This window comes from Athene cunicularia (genome assembly GCF_003259725.1).
Source record: "Athene cunicularia isolate RWA chromosome Z unlocalized genomic scaffold, athCun1 chrZ_part1, whole genome shotgun sequence".
NCBI classification, from domain to species: Eukaryota; Metazoa; Chordata; class Aves; order Strigiformes; family Strigidae; genus Athene; species Athene cunicularia.
Window position 1 is genome coordinate 6,336,350 of NW_020799142.1, and position 26,065 is coordinate 6,362,414.

A 26,065-nucleotide genomic window follows, 5' to 3' on the forward strand; every position below is an offset into this window, starting at 1 on the left:
TATTGGAGCCCTGCTTCCTGAGAAGGCCCGACATCGCCTGTCCATGGGAAGTAGAGACTAAATCTGTTTGCTTTTGCTTCCGCGCGCGGACTTTTGCTTTGCCTTGCTTATATTAAAACTGCTTTTGTTTCACCCACAAGGGTTAGTTTATCTTCTTTCCCCTCTTTACCCTATTGAGAAAACAAGGGGAAAAAGGGGGGGGAAGTGATAGAGCGACTTGGTGGATACCTGGCATTTAGCCAGTCAAACCATCACAGGTGTATAGCACAATCAGGCTATAGAATAAAATTTTTAAATTTAAGAAAATAACGTTTTATTATAGAAACATACTCATTTTGTCCTGCATGTGAGAAACGGTTCAAGTTTAGTTTTGCCTAAGTAAATTTAGAATTCTTAAATCCAGCTGTTATTTCAGTCCATGCAAGGAGGTTTATCAATTAAATCAGAGTAATTTCTGCATACTTAATTATCATCTAACCAATGCATTAGAATCACGGAGAACTTTGCCTCCAATTCCTGTTCCTCTCTGAAAGAAATCCTCCCTGAAAACAAATCCTTAGCAGGGATTCTCAGGGCAGCCCTACATGGCTGAGTACATAGTACGTTCTCAGCTGATAAGGCAAACTGATTTACCCTCCAAAGATAAATTCAAACTGAAATGGATGTACAAGTTCAGAACCTACATATCCACAAAAGCCAAAATAAGGAGATGGGGAAAAGATAGGGAAACTAAAATGACAATCTGGTGAGGGAATAATTAGTGTCTGATTATTCCTATGCCTTTTTCTTAGCTTTCAAGTAATTCCTAAAAGCTTACTAGCAAACTTATATCCCCCTACTTCTGATTTCATTTAGATATGTCTCTAAGCAATGAATCCAGAGCTTCTGAAACAACTATCACATGTTTACAAAATGACACATCACAATACCCAAAAAAATACCACCTGTCAAAACTGCCAAATTAAGCACTCAAAAGCTATAGTTAACATCGATTACAATTTTAAATTTGTTTATGATATATTATAATAGACATTTAAATATATAACCTACCAATCTCTATTTCTGCTCCCAAGACAGAAAGCTATGCAATGATGAAAAGTCACTGCAGAACTCATGCCACACTAATCGCTGAAAAGAGAACATGCATTTGAAAAACATTACACTTTGAAAAATAGTATAATAGCATGTTTCTAGCATCTGAGTTCATGTTGATCAATCGATCTAGTTATAGAAAATCTCAAATGTGACTAATAGATTCCATGATAGTATCTCTTATATAGCCTTCTAGTTTTTCATCACTACACACAATTGTATATAGTACGTAGCTTGTTTTGGATCTTCATTACTTCCTTCAAATATTCAGCAATAGCTTATATTAGAACAGAATCATTGACTTATTCAGGTTGGAAAAGATCCTTTATATCATTAAGTCCAACCATTAACCTACCACTACCAAGTCCACCACTAATCTATGTCCCTAAGCACCATGTCTACACATCTTTTATACACGTCTGGGGATGGTGACTCAACCACTTCCTTGGGCAGCTTGTTCCAGTGTTTGATGACCCTTCATCAGCCTCATTGCCTTTCTTTGGACACACTCCTGCACCTCAATGTCTTTCTTGTAGTGAGGGGCCCAAAACTGAACACAGTATTCAAGGTGCGGCCTCAACAGTATCAAGTACAGGGGGACGATCACTTCCTAGTCCTGCTAGCCACACCATTTCTGATACAAACCAGGACACCATTGGCATTCTTGGCTACATGGACACACTGCTGGCTCATATTCAGCTGGCTGTCGATCAACACCCCCACGTCCTTCTCTGCTGGGCAGCTTTCCACCCACTCTTCCCCAAGCCCATACTTTTGCCTGAGGTTGTCGTGATCTAAGTGCATGACCAGGCACTTGGTCTTGTTAAATTTCATACAATTGGCCTTAGCCCATCGATCCAGCTGGTCTAGATCCATCTGTAGAATCTTCCTACCATCAGGAGTTCAACACTCCCACCCAACAGGGTGTCATTTGCAAACTGACTGAGGGTGTACTCAATTCCCTCATTTCTCTAATGAAGTGTTGTGACTATCGCAGTCAATAGCTTGTCAAGCCCTAATGTCTGTGCCTGATACAAAAGGGAAACTGTTGCAACAACTAGTTCACACTCTTGATCAGAGAAGCCTTGTCTACTTTATTACTCACATCAGAAGTCACCAATCCAAAGAAGGATTGGGGTATGGAAATGAACTAGCTGATCAATTGGTTGCTCCAGCCTGGTCTGGGCCCTCTCCAAATCTGTTTGCACAAGCTAGAGAATCTCACAATTTTTTGCATCAGTTAGCAAAAATGTTGCATAAACAATTTAAAATTCCTCTTGCAGATGCAAAGGGCATTGTTGCCTCTTGCCCATCCTGTCAAAAAATAGGGTTTGGCCTGGGAACAGGAGTTAACCCATGGGGCCTATCCCCTCTGTAATTATGGCAAATAGATGTTACTCACATAGCAGAATTTGGTAGGTTAAAACATGTACCTGTTGTCATTGATACCTTCTCCATGGCTATTTGGGCTGCAGCTCAAGCTGGAGAGAGAGCTAAACATGTTGAAAAACATTTATATAGTTCTTTTGCTGTAGTTGGGGTGCCAAGAAAGATCAAAACAGACAATGTTCCAGCATATATTTCTGGGCGCTTCCAATGCTTCTGTATCTTATGGGGCATCAAACACTGCACAGGAATTCCACACTCTCCCACTGGACAAGCAATCATCAAATGAGCTCATCAAACTCTGAAGCAAATGCTTCAAAAGCAAAAAGGGTAATGTCAGGTATGATGCCAGCTGAACGATTAAACAAAGTTTTATATGTTTTGAATTTTTTGAGGTTTACAGGAGAACATCAGGAACCACCAATGATGATTCACAGTTTAGCGATAAAGGGTGATGCTGAACAATCTATGGGCACACAGCAACCGTTATGTTCAAAAACTTAAATACTGGGCAATGGGAAGGACCTGTTAAAGTACAATTAACAGGCAGAGGTTATATGTGTTTGCTTACAGATCATGGCTTACGGTGGGTTCCATCTCGCTGGGTGAGGCCTTGGAAAGAAGGTCAAGCTCACAATCCTAAGCCTTGCGATAGTTTTGACAGTGATTAATGCTCATACATTCTGAATGTGTTTATTGAAATCCCTTCCAAACCAGTAGGGGCCCAAGTTACATAGGAAAGTTAGCTATGTTCACAGGATAGTTGAAGAAGTTGTTACAAGGGGGAATTGTTGGAATTGTTGGAATTGTTATGTTTGTTATTATTTTGCCATGCTTAGTTTGTTGTATTAACAATCGTTGCAAAAAAGTCCGCAAGGAATGTGGATTGCTCAAAAACAAAAAGAGGGATATGTTGGGAGATAATGGACATGTGAGCAATCCTACACATGTGCACGCCTCGGCAAGGACATAAAACAAAGAACTCAGCAACCAACTCCAGGATGTGGGTTGGGTGGAGAAAGACATTTCAGTGTGGCACTTATTATCCAATCATGAGAAGGCTTGAAGCGCATGGACAAAGCTAACTGTCCAATCATAAGGATTGCACCATGTACCGTTTGTGTGCACAGGAGAAACCTATAAAAGGGCTTGCTTACCTTCAATAAATGGGCACTGCTTGATCACACTGGTAGTGTGTGTGTCCATAGCTCCCACATTCCCCCATACAATGATGTCATCAATGTACTGCAGGTGTTCTGGAGCCCCACCTTTCTCCAGTGCAGTATGGACCAGTCCATGGCAAACGGTGGATCTGTGGTTCCACCCCTGGGGCAGTCGATTCCAGGTGTACTGGATGCCTCTCCAAGTGAACCCAAACTGTGGCCTTCACTCTGGCGCTATCGGAATGGAGAAGAATGCATTAGCAATGTCAATCGTGGCGTACCACTTGGCTGCCTTCGACTCCAGTTCATACTGGAGCTCCAGCATGTCCGGCACTGCAGCACTCATTGCTGGCGTAACTTCATTCAGGCCACGGTAGCCCACAGTTAGCCTCCACTCGCCATTTGGCTTCCTCACTGGCCATATAGGACTGTTGAAGGGTGAGTGAGTTTTGATGATCACCTTCTGGCTTTCTAGTTGACGGATCAGCTGATGGATGGGGACCAGGGAATCTTGGTTGGTGCGGTACTGCCGCCGCTGCACCGTCCTGGTAGCAATCGGCACTCGCTGCTCCTCAACCTTAAGCCGCCCCACCACTGAGGGATCCTCTGAGAGGCCAGGTAAGGTGGACAACTGTTCAACCTCCTCCCGGGCAGCTACACCAAAAGCCCACCGGTAACCTCTTGGGTCTTTGAAGTACCCTCTCCTGAGATAGTATATGCCCAGGATGCACGGGGCATCTGGGCCAGTCACAATGGGGTGCTTATGCCAGTCCTTCCCAGTCAGGCTCACTTCAGCTTCCAGCAGGGTCAGCTGTTGGGATACCCCTGTCATTCCATAGGTGCAGATGGTTCAACCCCACTGCAGCTCGATGACATCAGGATGCACTGTGTGCCAGTGTCCTCCAAAGCCTTATACTCTTGTGGGTCTGACGTGCGAGGCCATCGGATCCACACTGTCCAGTAAATCCGATTATCCCTTTTCTCCACCTGGCTGGAGGCAGGGCCCCTCTAATCCTGCTCATCATCACTCACTTCTTGTAAGAATGATTTACTGGTCCCCTCAAGAGGGTCAGACATAACGTTCACCATTCTATTTTGTCTGGGGGATTTCTGACTGGACACTGGAGCTGCGCTCTTCTTGGAGGACTCCCCTTTTGTGATGGAGTCATTCTTTAAGCTGCTCTACTCGTGCAGCTAGGGTGGCAGTGGGCTGTCCATCCCACCTCCTCATGTTTTCTCCATGGTCGTGGAGGACAAACCACAGGGTGCCTCGTGGTGTGTGCCTTCTGCTGCCTTTCTCTTGGGTGGGGAAACGTTTACTTCTAATGGCTGAGACATCAGCCCGTGCAGGTGGAATGTAGGACATGTCCTCTTCCATTTTCTGGATCATCTGAGACAGTTCCTCCACAGCTGAGAACCAGGAATGTTGAGATGAAGGGAGATTTCCCTCATATTGCCGGAGCTTGCCAACCACTCCATCCACTGTTAGAGTGTGGGTGTCTGTCCACCAGGACACTATTGCCAATGCTTTCGAGTGTGCTTCTGGGGCACTCTTCAGGAACTTTTGCCACATCAGGTGTGTGCAAGGGGCCTGATCTGGGTCCATGGGTGACTGCTCATCATTCAGATCACCATAGATCATCTCAAACACAGCCAGTTCCCTGAGGTTCTGGATGCCTTTCTCAATGCTGGTCCATTTGCCTAGCTGACATAGGATATCATCCTTGTAGGGGTGCCTCTCCCTTACACTGTGCAGGAGTCGCTTCCAAAGGCTGAGGGTTTGAGTCTGTTTCCCTATTGCCCTGTCAATGCCAGCATCCTTGGCCAAAGATCCCAGCTGCTTGGCCTCTCTCCCCTCCATTTCAAAAGCACTGGCTCCATTGTCCCAGCATCGGAGCAGCCAGGTGCAAATCTGCTCGACTCCCAGGCGGCCAAAATCTCTCCAATCTCTCCAATCACCACTGGCCCTTACTCCTGTTCCCGTGCTGGGCCTGGCTCATCCCCATCCCCTACTTTGTGAGCTGACTTTCTGGTGTATTTTGTTTTGTGTATCGGGACGATTGATACCGGCACTGGCTCTCTCTCTGGCTCAGCTGCTGTGCTGGTGGAGGCGACTGAAACTGGCTCTGCCTATCCCCCTGGCCCAGCTGCTGTACCAGTAAATTCACTCTCAGATCCTGCAGACCTTTCTCCCCCTTGAGGGCAGTGAGTAATGTTAAAAAGGACACAGTAGGCATGGGCAAGTCCCCAACACATTGCAGAGAGTTGTGTCTCCTGGGTTTTACCAGATTGGTAACACACCCTTTCCAAGCAATCCATCAGGGCTCTTCATTTGTTCGGGAGTGAAATTCCAAATCATTGGAGGTGCCCACCGACTCAGGCCTTTGCCCATCTTTTCCCACACCCCTTGCCACTCACTATTATCTGACCTCGGGGCAGTTTCCGGGCACTGCTATTGTTAGAGAAGTGCTGCATGGCCAAAACTGAAATCAGGCAGACATTCAGAAAGCATTGTGCCACAATCACACTGCCCTGCAGGCTCCAAGGATAACTGAAACTCCCCAAAACCAAGAGGATCTCTTCCCCAGGCTCACCCACAGAGGGGGTGAGACCCCTAACAAAAGCCCAAACGGCAAACAGGTACCGGCCCGCCCCCACACAGTGGTACAAAACCATTATGAGCAGTCAATAGCCTGCATAACAAAACAATCCCCTTTATATATTTCCCATCGACAACAAACACCAGCCCTGGGAACACACAGATCCAGCCCCACCACGCAAGCAAGTGTGCCAGCATTGCAAACATTTTCTTATCAAACAGTACAAATACAAACAGAAAAATTACACCCAACAGATTGCTCTATCACACTCTGGTCAGGGTCCGTCCCTTTTTGATTCTTATTTCAACCCTCTTGTGCCCCACGTTGGTGCGCCAAAAAGGCTGTGCTGGTTTAGGCCCTGCCGGGACCCGAGACCACGTTGCCATTGTCCCTCCTCCACCCTCAGACACAAGTAGGGCACAATCTCCTGGTTAAAGTAAGAAGAAACTTAATACGACAGTGTAATAAACAATCTGAAAAACAACAGTAGCAATTGTAGCAACAATAAGCAGCAATAACAGTAAACAAGACAAACGATATGCAGAGAAATACGGTAATGGTTACCGACAGCTCCTCGCCACCAAAGCCACAAAGAAAAAGCTTCCAGCACTGCCACCTGGACCTGAAGTCAGCATTGTATGAATAACCCGGCTAGAGATTCCTTCTCCCTCACTGCTGGAGAAACTTAACCCTATCCTAGCTGAACCAGGACAGCCATACTGAGGGAATCCAGCCTTCTCACCCAGAACACAGACTGGCAGAACGACTGCCCTGCAATCCAGAAGGAGACAGTCAGTGACCTCCTGCATCACACAGACACACATAAGTCTATGGGACCAGATGGGAGCGTGCTGAAGGAGCTGACTAGGGTGCTCGCCAAGCTGCTTTCCATTATTTACCAGAAGTTCTGGCTGACCAGGGAGGTCCCGACAGATTGGAAATTGGCCAGTGTGATGTCCATATATAAGAAGGATTAGAACGATGATCCGGGAAATAACAGGCCTGGGAGCTTGACTTTGGTACCTGGGAAGCTGATGGAGCAGCTCCTCCTGAGTACCATCACACAACACATTAGGGACAACCAGATGCTCAGGCCCAGTCAGCATGAGTTTATGAAAGGCAGGTCCTGCCTGACAAACCTGATCTCCTTCTATGACAGGGCGACCTGCTTATGGCATGAGGGAAAGGCTGTGGATGTTGTTTACCTTGACTTTAGCAAGGCCTTTGACACCATTTCCCACAGCATTCTCCTGGCAAAAATGGCTGTTTGCAGCTTGGATGGGCACACGCTTTGGTGGGTAAAAAACTGTCTGGATGGCAGGACCCAAAGAGTTGTGGTGAACGGAGTTAAATCCAATTGGCGGCCGGTCATGAGTGGTGTCCCCCAGGGCTCGGTTTTGGGGCCACTCCTGTTTAACATCTTTATTGATGATCTGGACGAGGGGATCGAGTGCACCCTCAGTCAGTTTGCAGATGACCCCAAGTTGGGTGGGAGTGTTGATCTGCTCGAGGGTAGGGAGGCTCTGCAGAGAGACCTGGACAGGCTGGAGCCATGGGCTGAGGCCAACTGCAGGAGTTTCCATAAGGCCAAATGCCGGGGGCTGCCCTTAGGCCACAACAACACCCAGCAGCGCTACAGGCTTGGGAAGGAGTGGCTGGAGAGCTGCCAGTCAGAGAGGGACCTGGGGGTGCTGATTGACAGCCGGCTGAACAGGAGCCAGCAGTGTGCCCAGGTGGCCAAGAAGGCCAATGGCATCCTGGCTTGTGTCAGCAATAGCGTGGCCAGCAGGGACAGGGAAGGGATCTGACCCCTGTACTCGGCACTGCTGAGGCCGCACCTCGATTCCTGTGTTCAGTTTTGGGCCCCTCACTCCAAAAAGGACATTGAATGACTCGAGCGTGTCCAGAGAAGGGCAACGAAGCTGGTGCAGGGTCTGGAGCACAGGTCGTACGGGGAGCGGCTGAGGGAACTGGGGGTGTTTAGTCTGGAGGAGGCTGAGGGGAGACCTCATCGCCCTATACAGCTCCGAGAAAGGAGGGTGCAGAGAGCTGGGGATGATTCTCTTTAACCAAGTAACAAGTGATAGGATAAGAGGGAATGGCCTCAAGTTGCACCAGGGGAGGTTTAGACTGGATATTAGGAAGTATTTCTTTCCAGAAGGGGTTGTTAGGTGTTGGAATGGGCTGCCCAGGGAGTTGGTGGAGTCCCCATCCCTGGAGGTGTTTAAGAGTGGGGATGACATAGCGCTGAGGGATATGGTGTAGTTGGGAACTGTCAGTGTTAGGTTAATGGTTGCACTAGATGATCTTCAAGGTCTTTTCCAACCTAGCTGATTCTGTGATTCAGTGATTTCCATGTCTATGTTAGGGGGGTTGGAGTACAATGCTCTTTAAAGGTCCCTTTCAACCCAGAACATTCTGTGATTATATGAATTTCATCGACCTCTTCAGATCTGCTGTATCTGGGAAGTTGAGGTCACCCATAAAGACAAGGGCAATTGATCTGGAGATCACCCTTAATTCCATTTAAAATTATACATTTTTGCCATCATCCTGGCTGAGTGATCTGTGGTAGATTCTCACAACAACATCTGCTTTATTAGCTTATCCCCTAATCCTTACCCAGAGTCTCTCAACCATTTTACCCCCAAGGGCAAGCTGTCCAAACCCTCCTTTACATACAGTGCTACCCCTCTGCCTCACCTGCCCTACCTGTCTATTCTGAAGAGTTTAAAATCAACACAGGGCTCTTCCCACCAAGTCCCACTTAGGACAACATTGTCATAGCTCTGGGACTGAGCAAAAGCTTCAAGTTCCTCTTGTGTATTTCCCATGCAGCAGGTATTAGTGTACAAACATTTGGAATGTGCTCCACTGCATTTGGTACATCGTGGGGCAGAGTGAAAGCCCTCACTTTGCATACCATCGCTCAATCCTGTGATAAGCTGCCCCAGAGCTTATCACTAGTAAACCTGTCCTGCCTCGCACCTCTGCAGTCACCTTCCCGAGCAATGGCCGTGACCTGGGCTTCTGCAGGAGAGGACAGCCAGTGCCTCTGGCACGTGGAGGGCTGCTACACTTCAGTGCAACAGACCACAGCACGTGCCACTGCACTGAAGCTTCATGCCGTGTGTGGACCCAGCTGAGACCTTGGTCCTTGGAAAGAAAAGACAGCCTGAGAAGGCAGACCAGCCCCTTTGCCGACTGCCACCTTGTACTGAGTTGCAAGGATGGGGCCAGGCTCATTTTTTACAGAATCAACTAGGTTGGAAAGGACCTTGAAGATTATATAGTCTCACCATTAACCTGACAGTTCATAACCCTAAGTGCTATGTCAACTCAACTCTTAAACACCTCCAGGGATTGTTGGACTTCAGCTTGTCCCCACTGCACAAACACCACCTTGAGAGCTCCAGGACAGAGAAGTTGTTGGGAGGCGTCTTTCTTATTTCTGTCTCTACTCCCTTGCAAGCTGCGAGTGGCAAAGGAGGGCAATGTCTCAGGGTAGAGCCAGTAGTGTGGAGTAGAAAGTGGGGACAAGTATGTGATGTGGAGCAGGGCTTTGCCCCCACCCCCAGTGTACCATGCAAGTGCCTAAGCAGACCTGGATGGGAAGAAACGGGTGTGCAGAGCACCCAGTGCTGGAAGCAGCTCTCAGTGCACCCCTGAGGCTGAGCTTGAGTGGGCAGGAGCAGCAGCCGAGCATGCCTTGTGCTCTGGATGCTGAGACACCTTGACCCAGAGCAGTCTGGGGCAACCAAACAACCTTCCCGGCTCCACCAGTGCACTGCCAGGCCTGTGGGCATGAGTGTACATGCCATCTCTGGTGGCAGAGGTGCAGGACTAGGCTCCCAGGCCAAGACCAACACACACATGACACAAACACAGATCAAGGGTAAAACTGCACTTTCATTGCACTCAAGGACAGCTGAAAAGTGCTGCTACACCTCAGTGCAACAGACCACAGCACATACCACTGCACTGAAGCTTCATGCTTTAGACTCAGCTAAGACCTTGGTCCTACAAAAGAAAAGCTGGCCTGAGAAGGCAGGTTAGCCCCTTTGGCGACTGCCACCTTGCACAGAGCTGTAATGATAGATAGAGTCAGACCCATTTTCATTGGAGCTGTCCCTTCTTCCCATTGCACAGGCACTGTCTTGAGTAGCCTCCAACCACCAGATCACCCCCAGGTCCTTCTCTGTTCACAAAGAGGTCCAGCAGACACCTTCTGTAGTTGGTTCACTTACCAGGTATGTCAGGAAGTTATGTTCTGCTCACTCCACGAACCTCCTAGAATATATTGTATTTCCAGCAGAGATATGGTTAAGTTGAAGTCCCCTGAGAACAAGGAGTAGAGACCATGAGACTTCTCCCAGCTGTTTGTAGAATATTTCATCTGCCTCTTCATTGTGGTTGAGTGGTCTGTAACAGGCTCCTATCATGATATCTGCCTTACTGGCTTTTCCCCAAACGCTTACCCATAAACACTCAACCCTTCCATCATTATCGTCACACTCTAGAGAATCAAAACATTTCCTAACATAAATGGCTACCTTGCTGCCTCTTTTTCCTTGACCTTCTGAAGAGTTTATAGGCATCTATTGCAGCACTGGTATTTAATGTTCTTGAACACTCTTGAAATATCTTAACGTCACATCCCTCTATTTCCTAAGAAGAAGACATGTTTTCAGCTCAGAATAAAAAGTAGATGGAGAACAGTCCAGGATTTACAAATCCTCAATCAACTCAAATCCTCAAGCTCTTTCAGAAGAAAGCTAAAGGCAATTTAGGGATCAACATAAAAAATGGTCAGGTGTTATACAATGATCACAACTCACTGGATCCCTGCTTCCTTAACATTCACTCTGTCCATCAAGTGCTTTAAGTTTTCACGAAATTTTGAGTATCTGACTATCACCGAAGTCCACCTATCAACAACTTCCTTGTTCCAAGCAATGGGAAAGCTCAGAGCACTGAAGTAGATCTGGTATACAAAACACCTTTCTGAAAACTAAATACTAGTCTCTGCCACAAACATGACAGCCTAACCACTCAAATCTTCACAGAGCAGTTTGAGTGTTCCATATTTTTGGTTTGTCCATTTCAAAACCTCAGGTTTTAAACAGGTTAAACACTCAGGGCTAGCTAAACACTCTAGTACTTTTCAGTACAGAAGAAAACAGAAGTGTAGTCTGAAAAGCAACTTGCATCTCAAGCTAGTCATGAAGTTCATGAGTTGACTGTATTGTTTGTTTTTGTTTTAAACAGTACTTTTAGATTCAATAGCCTTTAATGACAACAGGGTAATATTCCAGAGTAAGTTGTATGAAGACCTAAATATGTATCTTAAATACTCCATATTATATGGTATGTGTCACCACAGGAAACACCACAAATATTCAGTAAAGCTGTATTTTGACTAAGGTTCAAACAGATGTGTAGTAAGATATGGAACAGCCTATCTTACATGAAAAATAAACATTGAGCATCCGAGAAACAAATACATTCTTAAAACTATACTACCTAGTTACTATCACTCATCCTGAAAACTTAAAGAGGAAGATATCCTCAGGAAATATGCTGTTTAATTTGGTAAGAATCAATTAATCTGTACAGTGGCTTAATTCTGACATCACTAATCCTGCAGTCTTCACTCTGAAATAGTCTTTAAGAAAGCTACTAAAATTTCTGAAAAAGCTACTGAAAAAAATCATGGTGATGTATTTTTAAGCACTCAGGTGTTAAAATTCCAAGTCTAAAAAAGTAGCTCTGAGGAAAACTTTAGTTTGAATAAAAAGAAAACATGAACTTGAAAAAATTTTTTACTTGCAATAGTTCTGTAGATCTGTAAGAGCACAAGCAAATGAAAATATATGTTTATGAAGCCAAGTACTGGGAATACTAACTAGAAGTCTAGCAAGCAATTTGCCTATTAACATTGTTCTCAAGTAAAGATGCCCTTTTTTATATATCAAATGCTCTACAGCTAGGAACAAATATCTCTACTGAACAAAAGGTTGTGAATGAAGAACTAATCATAAGTCTTCCTTTTCTAGACACATACCTGGCAAAATCAGACACCCATTTATTGCATATGTCACAGTATCTCTAATGACTTTTATTTTATGTGGCACAGACACCACAGGCTTTAATCCATGAAGACCCTGAGTAGATTACAGTTACAACCATGTGCATTGTAGTCCCTTCACTCTACTGTTATTATTAGGTGTATTAAAGCATATACAATAACTCCTGTTAACTAAGCAAACTATAACTGCAATGTTGAGGTAGCATTTCATGTAACATGCTTTCAAAATCCTTGCTGTCCAAGAAGATTAAAACTGTTCAGCAATTCTCAGAACAGCTCCCGTTATTTCATCCAAGACTGTAGAAAAGGGAGAAAAAAGGCAATTTTTAAAAAACTATCTTTATTCTTTCATCTTACATTTAAACAGGGATGTACTGTATTTCACTTTTAGACATTCAGCCAATATTGACTTGATCAGCTTAGAGAGGAAAAAAAAAAAGGATACAAATGTAAATCAGACTGGCATAACCTGAACATACCTGTATTAGTACTGACTGCTTTTCTACAAGAAAACCTTCTTCAGCATTGAAATCAAGCTCTTTAAAAAAATATTGCTGAAAAGCAAGTGCCTAGATACCATCATTTCAGCAAATATACTGCTTCTATATATTCAAAATATTTTAAGTCCATAATATGCACACTTTCTTGTTATGTGTATGGAGTTCAGCTCATACAAACATTGTACAGGTCAAAAACCTCTGAGAACAAAACTAATCAGGTGTGTGAGAAATACACATACCACATGTACTTAGAAATGAAGCAACAAATTTGGTCAAGTACTACAAAGAGATGTGTTTTCATATGAGAATGGTAAAGTAATCCACCTTTTCAGATCAAATGAAAACAAAGAAGTAACTTCATGAGTTTGAGATAAGAACACAACCTGTTGTACAGTATGTTTTGGTAGGCCAAGTGCAGGTTTTTTAAAACAAAGACCATGAACCGTAATAATGACAAAGATCAAACTATACATATGAGCACATAATCCAAAAATAAAATACACTTTTGGCTGTTAAGGAAAAATAAATTAAAAAATACAATTAAAATCCTTGTAAATGCAATTATGAATTCAAAGGTGTGCATTTATTTTCAAATACATTTAAAATGCTATCACAAAACAGATTAAAAATAAATAAGTATGCCAAAACACATGTGTGGATAGAAAAAATGCTTATTAGCTCTAGAAGAATTATTAAAAAAAGGATATCATCTGAGTTTTGGTCAACAAATCTGTCTAGTCACTTCCATCTTTCATACCCCTTCAACAACTGGCAGCAAACCTCTGTTATTACAGCTTTTAAAGAAGCATGTATTTTCTGAAGAAGGAAATTAAAATGGGATGCCTAGTCTACACAACTGTTGGTTTTTTCATACTGCAGGCACTTCATTCAACTGTGAGGAAGTACCTGATACATCCTTGCCATCCTACTATAGTAGTGACATTACACTGAAAGACAAGAAACTTCCAGAAAAAAAAATCTCAGGAAATTTTGGGTGCTATGGCCTAGTAGGCAGAGAAGGCAGAAGTCTAACCCACTTTCATTGTGTTTTCTAAATTAAAGAGTAAAATAATTTAAAAAAAGATACTAACACGAAATGGCACATTGATATTTTCAAGCTAAAGGTGTTGTCAATCATCAGTTACCTTAGTGAATATATAGGCTATAATACATATTCCACTAACCAGATTCACATTTATTTCTTTGTTTATAATTCCTCTGTAGATCTCTTCTGAAGGTATTTAAATTTTACTGGTATTACAGGAAGCACAACTCAAATTACACAAAAATTCTATATTTTTTGTACAAACTCTTGTCATTACTACTGTACTGCAATTCCAGTACATTATGTAGGCATAACAAAAGCAGGTTTTCAAACCCAGAAACTACAGGAAATAATTTCTGTTCATTAGTATAGCCAGCATTTAGACAACTGTCAACAGTTAAATCAGACTTCTCAGTACCTCTAGACAGTGACTGGACCACAGTATCACAGGCAGGGTTTAATGCTGATATAATCTGACTACAGTATCACCAGTAATACTGGAAGAAAAAATAATCAATACAGCTGTCAGAAAATAAAATAAATAATATTTTATTATTTTTCTATATGGTTGTGCAACTGTATTTTTCTTCTATATTTTTGAAGAAAATTGCTTTTGATATGCTGCTATGAAATCAAATACATTTATGCCATCTGTCTTCAGCTAAGACACTGCTAGTACTTCCTAGGACAGGAGAAATACTTTTCAGGTTCACTTTTGCTGGAGATACCTTTCATTTGTACCATTTCATTGGTCCATTTGTTGAAGGTCAAACAAGCACTCATATTTGACAAAACCTTAAAGCTTTCAGAATTAAAAGAAACAGAAGATGGATGCAGAAGAACTAAATCAAACCATACAGACATGACATTGTTTCTAAGGGAGTCCTTGGAAAACATATGGTCATTACAGAGGCTTGGTTGTTTTGGGTTTTTTTTAAGATTACGAGACAGTAGTTGAACAAGTAAGTAATTTCCCACGTTCTCCTTGATTCTAGTCATTTGTGGCGCTGAATGGTTTTCCTTTTCCTCCGCTTGAAAAAACAGCAGCACCTGCAGGTGTGACATGAATTACATATGATATAAAAAGAAATCACAAAATAAATTCTGTTTACTGTATTTTTTTCCACTTGAAGCATGTAGTTCAGGAACAGCCAGCACCACAATGGACACATTAAGCCCTATTGCAGGTGACTGATTTATTATTAGTGAAAGAATCTAAAATAAATTTGGGGTTTTGGGGGTTTTTTTTTGTGTGGTTTTTTTTTGTTTGTTTTTGTTTTGTTTTGGTTTGGTTTTTTTTTTGTGGTTTTTTTTTTTTTAAGTATCAAATGAAAAAAGCTATAATAAAAATAGCTATTAAGTTTATTGTGTGACAGTATCAAAAACATGGGCATTATAGGCTGACTTAATGTATTTGTAAGAATACAACATTCCATTATCTGAGTACTCTTCAATATTAACTGGTAATATGCCAAATAGAAGCTTGAGCTTAAAATTTTGTCGTGACAACTATGCACTTAAGACACTACTGTTCCTAATATAAGAAAACAATTTGAGCTTCCTTTGTCAACCACAACTTGGAAAAGCCTCCCCAGAGGCTATTCCCCAAAATATTTTAGAAATGAACATGTTTTAAATGATCTGATTTACTGCTGTGATGCTATTACTGCAGTGGAAAATCACAGCTTTAAGTATAATGAAGTATACTTATATTATATAATACTATATATACTATATATACTATATATACTATATATACTATATATAGTATATATACTATATATACTATATATACTATATATTCAATCTTCTGCTTTATTGTATACCACATGAAGGAAACTAAATTGACAAATGCTGCAAATTTCACTTAGCAAAATCTGAAAGTAACTGAAAAAAACACTACAGAAGGAAAAAGAATTGGAGGGAGTTAGAGATAAATACAGAGAACTGCAGAAGTCCAGGAAGTATTTTTGAAAATAAACTAAAGAGGAAATCAGCAAATACACAAAGAAAACTTATTTTAAGTATCTCCCAGCTCCTCACCCCTACCTTTAAAAATAAAGCTTCCACTTAACATTTACAATTTTTAAATAAAAAATTAACATTTCAGTTGTCTACCTTAAAAGAGCTTGCCCCATGGAGCTCTGCAGTTTGGTTATTGAATTCTCACTTGCAGTGCTATATACTGAAAAGATTCTGTCCAACTATGAAGCACAACAGATGTGAAAATATAAAAGTGGTGCATCAATAGCCTATCAGTAAATTCTTAAGTTCACCAATCATTTTATGTCACTAAAATTCAAAAGAAATCCTGCTGATTTAGTTTGGGATTTGGGAAATGGGGAAAGCATTTGAAAACCATGGAGAATAAAGATCTAAAAATAAGGTTCTACAGGGGGTGAGAACAACATCCAAAGTAAGGGGAGACAGAAGTTACCTTCTCAAAATATCCAAGTGCACCCTGTTGCTCAGTCACTGAAAAAGTACCAGTGGGCAGAGGCAGACCAGAGCTGCTCTGAGAGTTATATAACTTTCAGTAGAAAAAAACATTGGTTATTGATGGAGAGGAAGCCCATAATTAAAATTCAGTAGGGAAAACTACATAGACAAATATTTTTAGAGATGGCAGAAATAATCACACTTATTTATTAATTTTAAAGTACTTCTAAAAGAGACATCATTGCTTCTGAAGGCTAGTAGCCACCAACTGCAACTGAAATTTCCCCATAACTAACCTTTTTTCTTAGTATTTGTCCATAACACTAACATGTATTATCACTTAAGCTTTGAATTTATATGCAGATATATGAAGTCCAGTTTAAACTTTCTTTCACCCCAATCTTTTCCCAAGTATTTTATATATGCATATACAACAAAATAAAAAAAGAAAGGTTATAGAAAAATTTTGATTCAATTCATATTTTCAGTATATACAGAACACAGGTTACATAAGTAGCTGTAGGAAAAGTGTGGCAGACAATTTATATTCATAGAGTCATGGAATGGTTTGGGTTGGAAGGGACCTTAATGATCATTTAGTTCCAATTCTCCTGCCATGGTCAGGGACACCTTCCACTAGATCAGGTTGCTCAAAGTCCCATCCAGTCTGGCCTTGAACACTTCCAGGGAGGGGGCAGCCACAACTTGTTCCAGTGTCTCACCACTTTCACAGTAAAGAGCTTTTTCCTTAAATCTAATATAAATCTACCCTTTTTCAGTTTAAAACCATTACCCCTTATCCTATCCCTACACTCCCTGATAGAGTCTCTCCCCATCTTTCCTGTAGCCCCCTTTAAGTACTAGAAGGCCGCTATAAGGTCTCCCCAGAGCCTTCTCTTCTCCAGGCTGAACATCCCCAGCTCTCTCTGCCTGTCCTCATAACGGAGGTAGCTCCAGACCCTTATCATCTTCATGGTCCTCCTCTGGACCTGCTCAAGCATACATTCTAGAAAAAACAATCTAGAATTTTAACTCTTCACTGTTTAGCCACATTTTGCTTATACAAGCATGTCTCAAGGGAGTAGCAGATCACACTTCTTAAATGTTTAGGACTGTTTGGATTCTATGTGTCATTCAAGAGCCCTTCAGTTTTCTTGCTTTCCTTCCCAGAAAATTTTAACCCATCCTTGCTGCAAATCTCATACTGTACTTCATTCCTTCTACATAGCCTAGTTCATTCGCTACTTCTCTGTCAACCAGAGAAGGGCATCATGCAATGGGAAGTTCAAGAGTTCTATCTTTAACGAACATAAGGCACTGTTTGGTCTTCTGGAGTTTGCATAATAGTATTACAAAAGGTATAATTTCTATTAAGAGTTGGTTTGAGTTTTTTAATTATAAGAACTATTCAACTGTATTTTAGTTCAGGGAAATTAACTGAATTCTGAAGACTAGCTTGGTATAGGGAAATAAATCCCTTATTAATATATATCTAAAATATGTTAAAGGAATGCAAATTGCATAGAGCACTGTAAACCACAGGACTGGCTTGGAAACTTACTGAAATGTATATTTATCAGCCTAGAAGTCCCAGACCTGTCAAATGTTCCAAGGCCAAATAAATGTAATTTTAAAATATATGAACATTTACATGAGAATGACAGATCTAAGTACATTGCCTGACAATAATTTTTATGAAAGAAATTTAACCCTGAAATTAGAGATCCATAGTGCACAAGCTTGAAGAGTATAATTAATAAATAAATGCAGACATGTTCCCAAGAATACTGTCACTAGAGAATGTCATTATCACTTATATATATATATATATATATATAAAATATTGCTTGAAGATGTATTTAAAGCTACAGATAAGTGCATTATTAATGAGTATTAAACCACAAACATCACAATATTTACAATGCATGCAAAGTTCATAAGAATACAACTGAAAATTTCTGATTCTAGGAAATGAACTACTTTCTTTTTAAAGAAAGCATTTAGTGTCTGCTAACCTCTTTCTCTGTAGGATATAAAACATTTCTATAGCTGGCAGTATAATATCAATTTATGAAACTTAAGAAACGACTTACTTTTCCTGTACAATCTAAAGTGACCTTTGAGATATTATCTAAGATAGCAATCTCAGTATTACAGTTACAAAGATTTCTTGTCTTATTTAAAACATTATAATACCTTTTTTCTGTTAAATACCTTTCCCAGTAATACTTGAGCAGTCCCTTGGCACAATATGCTAAAGCAACTTCAGTTCTCATTTGTGTTTAGATAGCTCTGTTTTTATATTTGTCACCTAGCATGTGGCAGCACTTCAGGATTGTTAACAGGTTTTAACTGCCAAAAAGAATAGAATATAAAAAAGAACAGATCATGTAATCTTTTCCTGTTTGCCCTTGTCTGTCCTCTGTAACAGAGTCTTTTTGTTACCCAAATTACATATGCTTCATAGAAGCAACTCTTTGTATGGCTAGCAAAAAGTTAAGGAAAGAAAAGCTAATTGCTCAGTGGTAAGTGGAAGACCATCTGTAGAAAGCAAGATTTACAAGTCCCAGGGTAGCAGAGTGATCAGGTTATAGTTTTCACTCTGCTTTACAACTCCCATAAGTAATAACTGAAATAGGGCTGAAAGCTAGTCTTCTAAAAAAAAAAAAACAAAAGCAAAACCAATCACAACACCAAAACACAAAAAAACCCAAAGACACATCAAAACCCAAACAAACAAAACCAAAAACAAGAAAGACCACCAAAAACCAGCCCCTCCCAAAACAAAACCAAAAGAAAAACCACACCAGAAAACCCCAAAACCCAACACCCACTGCTAACTCATGCTTGCTGCACAGCAACACCTGAGTAGCATAAAGCTGACAAGGCATAAGATTTAGAATACATATGGCATGTGAGTACATAAACATATATCAAACAACAGAAGCATGAGATAAATGTCTCAAAACAATAAAATTCTTACTGAAAAAAATCCTTATCATTTCTGATTTACAGCATCCCACTGAAATGGTAACAGATGATCTAATATTCAGCTAAATAATGTGTTCATAGTTAAAATCACACATGACAGGGCACCCATTCTTCAACCTTTTAAACAAAAATATAGTCATGCCAAGCTTCTAAAACTATGAAAACATCTAGAACCAAGAATTGTTTCTAAAAAATATGCAAGTTTGTCTCCTTAGAGTACGACTTATGTTACAAACAGAAGAAATCAGCAAGGGAGGTTAACTTTTTTCATATTTGCAGATGGAGAAAAAAAATCATGAGTGTGTCACGTGCCCCCACAAAGTAAGAGTCTTTTGGTAAAATGTTTTCTTAAAAATAAAAATGTATCACAGACATGAAAGATACTGATAGGTGCATTTCCTTACACTCTTCAGCAGTGTAAAAATCTATAAATGGATGTTTAAATATCTCACAATACGTTTTGATATTAAGCTTATAACTATCATGTTAAAAAGTAAAATTACCTAAACCCTCTAAAGTATTGTTACTGTGAAGAGATGTATACCTATACATTCATGTCTGATAGCAATGCTGGGGTTAGGGGGTTTGTGGGTGATGGGGTATCCTCTGATATGAGGAAATTAACTTCTACACTTTTAAAGCAGCTGCAGCATCTTGGCTTCTGAAAATTTTGTTACTTTCTGTACATATTTAAGCATAGGTTTAATTGTGCTACACACTATTCAAAGCTTTAGAAATTTAATCTTTACCTGTATGTACATAAACTAGGCATTTATCACTGTACTTGTGTAGGGAAGGGATAGGGAATTTATCCGCAGCCTTATCAACAACCTTGCTCTTTGGTTGTTTTTTTTTTTTAATCTGTTTTAAATATATGTATAAGAAAACTGAAATCTTGCCAGAAAAAAAATAAATACAGTGAACTGCAAGGATGGCAGATGAAGGACTGGTATTCTCGGCGCTCATAGAAAACCAGTGAAAGTGTGGCTCAACAGACACCTCCATTCACAATTTTTAACTACACGTACATAAATCTTACTTTCCAAAAACAAAACCTACAGAAAAAACACTTCAAGAAAAATTTATACTTTGAAAAAAATTCCCTTATCTAGGAGAAAACGAGCCCTCAAAACTTACAGCTATTAATTTCTACTAATGTATCCTTAATGCTTGACTGCCTCTATTTTATGATTAACTAGATACATGCCCTTGTAAAATCCTATTCCAAGCACAATTAAAAAGGAAAACATTTTGAAAGTTATACTACCTTTAACTATCAAGAATATTTTTCTTTAATATTTTTCAAGCCTGACTTTACTACTCAAATACATATATATATTAGTTGTCCATCCCATGCTAACAAACCTTAATATTTTCCCCTGTCATTACACAGTAACTTTAAAGAACCATGAAGTTACGTTTTAGTAATTAGTTAGCAGGTTGTCAAAGACTAATACTCTGGTAAATACTATGTTTACAGAAATAATGGGCAAAGTTCAAACATTTGCTAGCATTTATTATTTGTTTGGGTGAGGCATTTTCTAAATGTTAAAATACTAGCTGAATGCTACAACATCTGAAAAGAATGTTTGCCCCTCTAAAACAGTATTACAAGTAAAAAAATATTCTACTACCCACTAAAAAGGATTAAATAAAGTATACTAAAGACTACATAAAAGCAAGCAAGATTTGAAGCAGGCAAAATAGCTCCTGAAGGTGGCTGTTTGTAAAAACAGCTGCTTCATAATATAAAAACATGTTTTGTGATTTCCAAATGGACTTGTTATTTTAACTTTCCCTGAAATTAGTTTTAAACCAAGTAACAATAACAAAGCCACTGGGGCTATTTCTGCCTGCCTGTGCTGTAGAACTCACCACATGCTCAACACTTTCTGGCAGCTATACAGAAAGAGAGTAAGGGAAAAAAAGAGAATCAGAATACCACACAGAAGAATAATTTTACATCTTTCATACGCAACTTTTGGTAGACGGAACACTATCTTAAAATACTTCAAAATCAGTTGAAATATCAAAAATGCATGCACTTCTCTAGTATAGAGAGATGTGCTGCTGAGGGCTTAGCCTAGAAAGCACAAGCTATAGAAAATCTATTATTGAAATATTTAAAGCCAAAATTAAGTATAGCACTATAGTTTTGTCCCTCATCAGTGACTATTCAGTTTAGACAATATTTTTTGAATTAATGGTACAAGAAAAAAATTGAAGCAGCTGAGCACACAAGATCCAAAGAATATGAAAAGATGGACATACTTAGTTTCATCCATTACTTCTACTTCTGCAGGAGCTGTGATGGGTGCATTTGAATGGCCTGCAGTTGGGTCATCTGTGTTCAGTTCTCCATTTGTTGAGCTTACTACCTGAAATCACCAGAAATACCTGAAATTATGCTAATGCCAGACATACATTTGTGAATACCTAAAGTTACAAATATCTTCAAACATCAATAGTTTCTGTTAACTCCATAATTCTTTTTATTCCAGTATTATCCTCTTTTCCAGGTTTTACTTCTGCATCTCTGCACTCTTGTCATTCTTCTTTCATATCTACTAGTGGAACTGACATCTACTTGACAGACTCAAAGTGAATGGACTAAGCAAAGTAATTCTGTTGATCAGATTTGCTGATCTCCTTCACATCTCTTCAGAGCCTTAAGGGAAGGCACTAACCCCTTTCCTGGTATCAATTCAGTCAGTCTCACCCTATCTCTGCTTCTTTACTGTATTTAAGCTCCTTAGTTTCTTTCTTTGTGTGGCACAATTCAGTTGTACCTCAAAGTGTACTCTAGACCTGAGAGTGTATGTGGTATTTATTTTTCACTCTTAAAGCACAAGAACACTTACAGCCATCAAAAAAAAAAAAAAAAAAAATCTGATTACTCTTCATTCCCATTAATTTAGTCTCAAATTCCTTTGTAAATTATTGAGCCACTTGGACAGCTCTGGTTCTCTGGGAATGTTTGTGACCACATGGAACCCAATATTGTCTCTCTCAGTTCCTGTCAGCTTTTCTGCATGACAGATGGAGCTATTCTAAAGGCCCTTCCCTTATCCACCTCAAAATCTGCCAGGAAAATAGTTAACTGGATACAGACAAGTGCATATCTGACCAGGATAGAGATAACTAACCCATTTAAGTATCGAGAGGTCTACTGGCTACAAAGTATCAGTAAATGCTTGGTCAAGCAATCACACAAAAATATTGTCTGGCCAAACAATGCAAGAGCCTGCAGAAAACATCTGTAAAATATAATCAGCTACAGGAAAGTGGACCACTAGTACTTCATAGTTCAAGATTTTTACCAGCTGTTGCCTGAAGGTCAGAGATGAAGACAGAAGAAAGCAGAGGGAAGGAAACTCAGCAGTTGCTGAGGAGAGGGGCTTCGAGGAAGAGAAGAGCAGCAGGGGACCCTTCTAAAAGCACCAAAACCCATGGCAAAACCACAAGATAAGAAGGCAGAAGCCCAGGGAAGAGGGAGAGCCTCAAGTCGGCTTCCCCCTGAAAGGGAAGAGTGAGCTGCGACCAAGGGCAGCAAGGACTCAGAGTGGGTGGAGATTGGAGTGATGACACCCAACCCCCCTCACGGACAAGAGCTCCCCAGGGAGCACGAGTGACATGGGGGGGCAAACAGGGTGTGGCGCATCAGTATGTTTGGCAGTTCGTGCAGGCAGGGCAAGTGGACAGGGCACAGTCTACCTCCAGGGTCTAGATCTTATATGAACTAGTTTCATCTTATTGTCCTCCCCGAGTGGACTGAACCATGGTCTCCACTCAGGTCAAAACCACCACCAGAAAGAATGTGGCAACCCAGACGGAGCTGCCACGCAAACATGCAGCGGCCCAGGTCCCGGGTGCAGGGAGTGCCTGGGCCTGTCGGTCCTGCCGGAGGGCAGCAGGGATAGCACCCGCGTGTGCTGTGATCAGCTGGGTGACCTGCTCACATGGTGGAGGGACTCAAAGGAGAGGTCACAAGACTAAGAAGTATTAGGGAGTATGAAAGGGAGATTGATTGGTGGAGTAGCAACTTGGCACCCGTGAAACAAGGGGAGCAAATGGAGGCTCCAAACAAGGCAAGTAATCCTTCATCCTCTTGCTACCAGGCAGAAGGAGGGGACCAAAGAGATGGGAGAGGCTGGAAACAGGTTCTTGCTCAGGGAAGCAGGAAAATCCTCTCCTGACCTCCTTCACCCTCCATGGTGCCCCTTCACAATAGATTTGGGGCCCTGGAACTTTCGAATAAAGAACAGAAGGAGGAAGAAAATGAGACAAACGAGGAGGAAGACCAAGGTCCACCAAGGCCGAATCATTCTGGACCAGGTATTAAAACCATTTCTAAAAAGAACCCCAGAGGGCCACTGTAGTGGGTGACTCCATTCTGAGAGGTGTGAAGACCCAGTACGCAGATCAGACCCACTTCATAGGGATGTCTGCGGCCTCCCTGGGGCCTGCGTCAAGGATCTTACAGCAAAACTTCCCGCTCTAGTGAGACCCAAGGACTACTACCCTCTATTGGTTTTCCAGATAGGTAGTGACGACATTATTAGGAGAAGGCCTAAAGCAATGAAAAGAGATTTCAGGTCCTTGGTATAAGGGACTGTTTGGACTTTGTCTCAACATTGCTGCTTCACAACTACCACTTCTTGTCCTCAGCATCCTGTTGTTGTGAAGGAGTATGCATTGAAGGAGACAAATAAACCCTGATGAAACCACGACATCCACCCAAGGCTAAAACAGCAGCAGCCTTGGCAGCGCCCATCAAGCTGCACCTGCGCATGAGCTGGATGAAGGGGAAACCGCGGTGAGGAAGATGTTTAGATCCCTCGCCAGCACGACCACCGTGAACACCTGGGCATGCACACATGGAGGACCATGGGGCGGCCTGTATTACAATGAGCCCTGTGGAAATAGGCGGACTAAATCATGGGGACAGGGACTATAAAAGGACAGACTGCGTACTCCTCTCTGAAGCTGCTTACTGCTGGTTGCTTGTAGCCTGTGGCTTATTAACAGATGCCTGAGACTTTGGCACAACCAGGAGCGTGGGACATCAACATCGGGACCAAGAATGAGCCAACATTGCTGGATCCCTGGTGGTGGCGGGGGTAATTAGTTGCACCTCTATTCTTCTCCTGCTTAGGGATTCCGACTTTTTCCTTTATTTTCCTCCCTATCCTGTCACTCTTATTAGTTGTTATAGAAAATAAAGTTCATAAATTTGTATGGAATCTGACCTCGTTTGTGTCTAAATCTCACTGTTAGTATCATTTAAAAACACTCCCTGATATCAGATTGGGACACTTGGGGAAACTGATTAAGGGGTCAGAGGCACAAACTGTGTTCACCTCCATCCCTTAATTTGGTAGGATGAAGCAGAACAGTAGAGAACTCAACAGATGAACTCCAAGACTGGCGTTACCAGCAAGGCTCTGGATTTTTCAATCATGAGTTGGTATAAAGGATGACAGGAATTTGGCACTGGATGGGAAGCACCTGTCCCAGAGGAAGAAAAGGACCTTGGGGCAGGAGTTAGCTGGGCTCAATGACAGAGCTTTCTTTAAACTAGATTTGAAAAGGAAATAGAGCAAAACATCGGCCCATCTAAAGTGCATGTATATCGATGCACACAGCATGGGTAACAAACAGAACGAGCTTGAAGCCATGATGAAACAGGAAAATTATGATGTCCTGGCTATTACAGAAATATGGTGCGATGTCTCCCATGACTCGAGTGTGCCAGTTGATGGCTACAAACCAAGGATGCAGAGGCAGTGGGGTGGTGCTGTATCTTAGGGATTGTTATGATTGCTTTGAGTACAAGTGTGTTGAAGATAAGGTGAAGTGTCTTTGCGTTAAGAGTCAGGGGGAAGGCTAACAGGGCAGATGTCATAGTGGGAGTCTACTATAGGCCACCCACCCAGGACAAAGAGGTGGATAAAATATTCTGTAGGCATTTAGGAGAAATCTCATCCTTATTCGCCCTTGTTCTATTGGGAGACTTTAAAATCCCAGACATCTGCTGGAAATACAACACAGCAGAGCGGGACCAGTCCCGGAAATGCCTGGAATGTGTGGGAGACAATTTCCTGACACAGCTCTTGAGTGAACCGACCAGAGAAGGTGCCCTGCTGGATCTCCTCTTTCTGTAAGTATGTATCTGTAAGTATGTCAACAGCAAAAGACACACCAGGGAGCGCCTCCATCCCCTGCTAGATGCAGGAGGAAACATGGCAATGAGTGATGAGAAGAAGGCTGAGGTGCTTAATGCCTTCTTTGCATCAGACTTTAATAGCAAGACTAGTTGTACTGAGGGAATCCAGCCTCCTCAGCCAGAACACAGAGGCTGGTAGAGCAAACCTCCTGAAATCCAGGAGACAGTCAGTGACCTGCTGCATCACACAGACACACACAAGTCTATGGGACCAGATGGGATACACCCGAGGGTGCGGAAGGAGCTGGCTGGGGTGCTCGTCAAGCTGCTTTCCATCATTTACCAGCAGTCCTGGATGACTGGGGAGGTCCCAACTGATTGGAAATGGGCCAGTGTGACACCCATATAGAAGAAGGGTCGGAAGGATGATCTGGGAAATCACAGGCCTGTCAGTTTGACTTCGGTGCCCGGGAAGCTGATGGAGCAGCTCATCCTAAACACCGTCATGCAACACATGAGGGACAACCAGATGCTCAGGCCCAGTCAGCATGGGTTTAGGAAAGGCAGGTCCTGCTTGACAAACCTGATCTCCTTC

At 41.7% G+C, this 26,065-nt stretch overlaps 1 protein-coding gene across 10 annotated transcripts in view; it reads right to left on the minus strand.

The window, feature by feature from the left end:
* Positions 1–12,652: 12,652 nt before the first annotated feature.
* Positions 12,653–26,065, minus strand: part of CSNK1G3 (casein kinase 1 gamma 3) — an 82,464-nt gene continuing 69,051 nt past the window's right edge. For 3 of the 10 annotated variants that reach the window (XM_026865522.1, XM_026865515.1, XM_026865521.1), the window contains one exon: positions 12,653–14,924. In XM_026865522.1, coding sequence (XP_026721323.1) covers positions 14,547–14,924 — 378 coding nt within the window. In that variant the 3' untranslated portion in view covers positions 12,653–14,546. Of the gene's footprint in view, positions 14,925–16,311; positions 16,405–21,179; positions 21,204–21,575; positions 21,683–26,065 lie in introns of those variants that run through there. The other 7 variants (XM_026865519.1, XM_026865516.1, XM_026865525.1 and 4 more) reach the window with 5 other exon arrangements.